General features: G+C 36.5%; 1 protein-coding gene across 1 annotated transcript in view; it reads right to left on the bottom strand.

The window, feature by feature from the left end:
• Window positions 1–3,873: 3,873 nt before the first annotated feature.
• Window positions 3,874–6,795, bottom strand: part of LOC137299147 (uncharacterized) — a 36,019-nt gene continuing 33,097 nt past the window's right edge. Inside the window, exon 33 of the mRNA XM_067831694.1 lies at window positions 3,874–6,728. Coding sequence (XP_067687795.1) covers window positions 6,529–6,728 — 200 coding nt within the window. The 3' untranslated portion in view covers window positions 3,874–6,528. The remainder of the gene's footprint in view (window positions 6,729–6,795) is intronic.

Here is a 6,795-nt window from a genome sequence, read left to right as displayed (position 1 = left end):
GTCAGTATAGAAGTCAGCCATTTCTCTCTGACGTTGGAGACTTCTACGGGAAGTCCCTTGTGCTGATACCACAGTTTCAAAGGCATTTAGAAGCTAGTGGAATCAAACTAAATAGCTTTATGGTTCAACTTCTTTATTATACAGCAGAACCCCAGGCGAAGGTGTTTGCTGCCTGGAGAACCAGACACAATTGACTACACACTACTGGAGCCAGCAGAACCCAGGCGGAGAAGAATGGAGTCATTAGCCAAGTGGAATTGCTATGCTTGTGTTCGAGGCTGACACAACCAGCCAAGGGTGAAAATTGAATGTGATCTATTGAAATAATGACAGTGCAGTGAAATATATAACCATTACAGACATGAATTGTTTGTCATCATTTTCTTTCAAATATTGAAAACATGTCTATTAAAAACAGAAGTAGTGTGCACAAACTACACATTGTATAGATGTATAAACAATGGATTAGTGACAACTTACACGATAGTCAAAACAATATATTGTGTATATGTGTTTTTGTGTAATATTTTAGTTCCTTTGTCGTACCATTTGTCAAGACATTATAGTTATCATAATTATAAATGGGAAGTGTTTTGATATTGAAATGAAATATAAAACCATTACATGATCTAGTGTTTGTCATTATTTTCTAATATTGAATAAAATATCTATTAAGAACAGAGCTAGTGACCACTAAATATACAAAATATACTTAGTGTAGATGTACAGTATGGTTCAAAATTATTGAGAATAGCTAAAGCATTTCATATTATTAAACGAGAACAAATCAGATAAAATTGAATGTATTGTGAAAGTGAACTGACCTTTTCATGTTGTGTAGGTAACAATTTAATATTTTATCAAGTCTCCTTGAGCTTCACGGCACAGTCTAAGACGGGTAGGCATACTTCCTATCAGAGAGGTTAGTGTCTCGTGAGTTATGCTGTCTCAGTATCGGACCACTTCTCTCTTCATGTCTTCAATTTTTGTCAACCCCTTTTGATTCACACATTCCTTCATCATCCCCCAAATGTTCTCAATGGGATTTAAGTCAGGACTATATGCAGGAAATGGTAATGCAGTCACATTTTTCTCCTGAAACCACTGCTTGGCATGTTTTGCGGTGTGTTTAGGATCATTATCTTGCTGCAAAATCCAGTCATTTCCATAAAACACATGTGCACTTGGAAGGAGAAAATTATCTAATATGTTAGTGTAGCGTTGACTTGTCAGATTTCCCTCAAACACACACAGCGGGGTCGTTCCTAATAAGGATATCCCTCCCCATACATGAAACTTTGGGCTGTATTTAGGTCGTCGATACAACGGTGCTGACGCAGACTTTGTCAATATTTTCACATTATTGGGATATACCCATATTGAGCTTTCATCAGTAAAAATCACATTTTCCCAGTCAAAGTTTTCATGTGCCAAACACCACTCAACACGCCTGTCTTTATGTTCTTGTTTCATGAGAGGAGAAAGAATTCCAGTCTTTTTCTCCCATCCAAGATCAATCAAATTTCTTCTAACTGTAGATTTTGATACAACTGTTGATCCCCTTTCTATCATTTCATACCTGATGTTGGAGATGCTTGCCCTTTGCTTTTTAGACGCTAAAATTCCCAGCCGGACGCGATCTGAGAAGTCCAATTTTCTGGGTCTCCCTGCTCCTTTCTGATGCCCAAAATCCTTTCCCTCTTTAAAATTCTTCCTAATCCTATACACAGTAGAAAGAGGAGTTCCTGTTCTCTCTGCCAGTGTATTTACATCATCAATTCCTTGATTACACAACTCAAAAATCAACCTTCTTTTATCTTCAGCAGACATTGTTGACAGTGCTGAGGAAAATGACGTCTGCTACAAATTCAGGGGAGGTAACTCTAATTGTACTATACTCAGTAGGCCAAGATGAGTTACCTCCCTTATACCATTACTTAGTTTTAAGTATCAGTGAATCAGTTGAGGTGTTAGGATAGCTCAAAGTAAGAAGAAAAATTCTCAATAATTATGAACCAGACTATAGAACTGTTTACGATAATTTTGGAAAAAAGATATTATCATTATTATTTTATTTATATGTGGCCCTTTTGATTAGGTGTCTGAAGCCCTTTTGATTAGGTGTCTGAGGCCCTTTTGATTAGATGTCTGAGGCCCTTTCACTTTTTGATGCGGTCCTTTCGACGTTTTGATGCGCAAATTATAAAGAATACCAGCATTGACGATATAAGGCTGACACATTTCTGATAAGCGGGGTTTCCAATATAGTAGACAGGCACACCCTATTTTACAATAAACCTGTGAAATATATACATGAAGTTTGGAAATGTTTTAACATTCTTGAAAACTTAAAAAGAAACAAAGCAACATATAACAAGAATCCTCTGCAATGGCAAAATACTCTTCATGAATATGTCTGCTAGTTATGATGATGTCCAATATTTCCATGTGTGTATGGCAAATCACTCTTCATGAATATGTCTGCTAGTTATGTCCAATGTTTCCATGTGTGTATGGCAAATCACTCTTCATGAATATGTCTGCTAGTTATGTCCAATGTTTCCATGTGTGTATGGCAAATCACTCTTCATGAATGTGTCTGCTAGTTATGTCCAATGTTTCCATGTGTGTATGGCAAATCACTTCATGAATATGTCTGCTAGTTATGTCCAATATTTCCATGTGTGTATGGCAAAGCACTCTTCATGAATATGTCTGCTAGTTATGATGATGTCCAATATTTCCATGTGTGTATGGCAAAGCACTCTTCATGAATATGTCTGCTAGTTATGTCCAATATTTCCATGTGTGTATGGCAAAGCACTCTTCATGAATATGTCTGCTAGTTATGATGATGTCCAATATTTCCATGTGTGTATGGCAAATCACTCTTCATGAATATGTCTGCTAGTTATGTCCAATGTTTCCATGTGTGTATGGCAAATCACTCTTCATGAATATGTCTGCTAGTTATGTCCAATGTTTCCATGTGTGTATGGCAAATCACTCTTCATGAATGTGTCTGCTAGTTATGTCCAATGTTTCCATGTGTGTATGGCAAATCACTTCATGAATATGTCTGCTAGTTATGTCCAATATTTCCATGTGTGTATGGCAAAGCACTCTTCATGAATATGTCTGCTAGTTATGATGATGTCCAATATTTCCATGTGTGTATGGCAAATCACTCTTCATGAATATGTCTGCTAGTTATGTCCAATGTTTCCATGTGTGTATGGCAAATCACTCTTCATGAATATGTCTGCTAGTTATGTCCAATATTTCCATGTGTGTATGGCAAAGCACTCTTCATGAATATGTCTGCTAGTTATGTCCAATGTTTCCATGTGTGTATGGCAAATCACTCTTCATGAATATGTCTGCTAGTTATGTCCAATATTTCCATGTGTGTATGGCAAAGCACTCTTCATGAATATGTCTGCTAGTTATGACGATGTCTAATGTTTCCATGTGTGTATGGCAAAGTTGAAGGACAGTATTGAAAGGTTTGTAAGTTCTGCTCCTGAAAGGAAAGCTACCATCTTGATAGCCCAAAACAAATTTGTTGGCATGGAAACACCAAAAATGATATTATTTAGAATTCCAAAACTACCAAATGGCACCATTACAAGACCACACCTATCTATGTGCCACGTTTGGTGAAGAAATAGTGAACGGATTTTGAAGTTCTGCTCTGAGAAAATACAAACGTGCACACCCATGCACAGATGGAGCGTATGTTAATACATCATCCTACAATGTTTCAACATTGTAGTGCATAGGAGCATTTTTACATTTTTAAAGCTTACAAACTCTTCATCTAACACTGACAGATGTGAAGGGCAAGGTAAGAGAAGCAATACAAGAGATAAGTGTTTATAAACATTTGGTTTATTATCATATACAATCATGATATAGAAGTATGGTATATTCTGAATACTGCTCAGTTCCCCACATGGGTACAATGTGTGATGCTCATTGCTGGTGTCCCATGCCGTAATATTGCTGGGATATTGCTAAAAGCAGCATACAACTTAACTCACTGACTGAGTATGGCACTCAGACCTAACTGAGCAGTAACGGTTACAGTTCAACATATGTTGTTAATGCCTATATTATGTCATGTGTGTCAGTCAGACTCTCCTCTCAAGAATATGAATGAAACAAAATACAATAACAAAATACAATAAATACACAGTGCTGAAAATATGTACTTGAACTTCTTCAGTTCTTGAACATTTTCAGTTACAAATACATGTTCAGAAGCAATGTGCCATTTCCCACTTGTACCTCCCCAAGAGGAAATTTGTATAGTTATTCACACTGGAAGATGAATATTTAACTAAAATGATTGACATGATGAGTGACTGATGTTCTGTTAATTGGACAATCACATCAAACATATGGTTTGAGTATGTCAAATACAAAGTGTCTGTAGATTCCTGTAACACCAGTGTCAAGGCCAAAGTTAATTACTTGTAGACCCTGACAGTGATGGGCAATACAGCATAGATTTTGCATATTAACTGCACTTTGTAATCTCAACTTGATACTAATTATTTGCTGTACTTTACAGGAACTTATGCAAAGACTAAGTAATGATCACCAGTATCATACATGACTCAGCTACTACACTTTTGAATTAAGGTGGTCTTACTGGCTGGTGAGAGATGGGTCTCTTGATATTGTCTACCCATGAAGATTCGGGTAAGAATTGGCCTTAGTAACCCATGATTATTGTAAGAGGTGACTAACAGGATTGGGTGGTCAGGCTCGCTGACTTCATTGACATGTCACTGTACATAATTGTGTAGATCAATGCTTATGATGTTACTCACTGGATTGTCTGGTCCAGACTCAATTATTTACAGACCACCGCTATATAGCTGGAATATTGCTGAGTGTGGCTTTAAACAACAAACCAGTGTAATTTTGTTAACAGAATAAGACAAAACATTGGTGAAATACATGCAAGTAAAACATGAAGAATTGTTGAAAGGGAATGTTTTGAGGTAATTTACCTAAGAAAGCATCATTTACACAATCTTTTAAAATAACAGTTGATATTAACCTTCATGACTTCACCAGTGTTTTCCTATCTTGGAGTTCAAGATCCTTATATTGAAACAAAGGTGTCACAATAGTTTCAACTATCAGTGAAAAGTCCAACATTTACCTATTGTCAAATTATGAATAATTATCAGTATGAGACATAAGTGTAATTGCACATTTTCTTAAACTGTTTTCATTTTCACTTGAAAATCCATATTTGAAGATACATTGTATAATCAATTTATGTTTGCATATTTCTATAATGTTTGCATATTCTTATATTAATGTATAATGTTTAGACAAGAGTTTCCAGAGTAACACCAACATGTGAATATTTCTGTGAAAATGCTGGAATTCAAACAGTTTTCCTCAAAACACCAAGAAAAGTGTGAGCATAGTAAATAAACATGAAAATAGCAAGTGACAAATATAACCTTGATATTGTTGTCTTAAGTCTAGCTTCTTGCTATGAGAAATAGTATTACCTAGAAATCCATTTCTCAATTATGTAATACACTTATACAGACAACTTCATCAATGACATAAACAATTTGAATATCAAATCAAACATAAAAAGGCTCTTGATTTCTAATTCCAGTCTAATTTGTTTATATAATGAGTTGGTCATTGAATATATTACCATTTTAACAAACAAGATTGTTTCATTTCACTATAAACTGTAAGTGTTCAGCATTAAGCTACAATACATACAGGTCTGTTATTGCACATGTCCATCATTACAAAAAGTACAATCTCTGTTTGTCTAAAGGCTAGATCAGTTATATATTTGATTTAGTTAGGTCAGTGTATGAGGATTTCCATGAAAGACAAAAATGTCTAGGTTTCTTAAAAAATTCAGGATAGCATTTCACTACTGCTGGAGTTCACCTTGTACATCTGCACAAAAGATTAAAATGCCTACAAAGATGTCAATTGCACAAAAGAAGCTGTGAAAGGTGAGATTCAAATATTTTGTGCAAACCCAAGGACTTAAGGACACACACATACTTGAAAAATAGAAAATAATATCAAAATTCATTTAGCTCCCTTATCACAGTGGCCAAGGGAAGCCATACAACCTTTCTATCACAAAATCTGGGGATGTTTTTAGATCATCACCAGGGTGGGTCATATCCCATGATAAAGTCAGCAAGTGCAAACAGTCTCTCTTACACCATGTCATTGACTTATTTAACCTACTGGTATTTTCCCCAGACAATCAATTTCGTCATGAGTCAGAAACAGTAACATTTAAGAATGCACAATCCCACAGATCACCTACTACCATCCCAACCTCCCCATCTGTTCCACTCTGCCACTATCTTTACCACCATCCGCAGCCTTCTGCTGCCCTACCCCATCCATTGTTTCACTCAGTCACTATCTCCTCCACCTTCCTCGTATTACTGTTCTCCCCAATCCATCCGCTGACCCTCTCCATCCTCATCCTGCTCCTACTGTCCAGCAATCCATTGTTCAGTCACTATCTCCATCACCCTCTTCTTCCTCCTCCTCGTCAGGCTGCAGGTGCTTGAGTTGTGCACATATGGCAGTAACCAGCTGCCTTAGCCGTTTGGCCTGGTCCTCATCCTCGCACTCTGCCAGCCACTCTCTACACTGCCTCAACACACAATCCTTTTGAACTGCAAAATGTTGTCGGATCACCTTCTCTAAGCCTGGAATGATTAGACAATGGATATTTATTCAAAATTTAACAAAACTTAAGAAGAAGTTCAAGAATGA

This window comes from Haliotis asinina, chromosome 10 (genome assembly GCF_037392515.1).
Source record: "Haliotis asinina isolate JCU_RB_2024 chromosome 10, JCU_Hal_asi_v2, whole genome shotgun sequence".
Taxonomy (NCBI): Eukaryota; Metazoa; Mollusca; class Gastropoda; order Lepetellida; family Haliotidae; genus Haliotis; species Haliotis asinina.
Note: the sequence above shows the minus strand (reverse complement) of the source record. Positions and strands in the feature narration are given on the sequence as shown.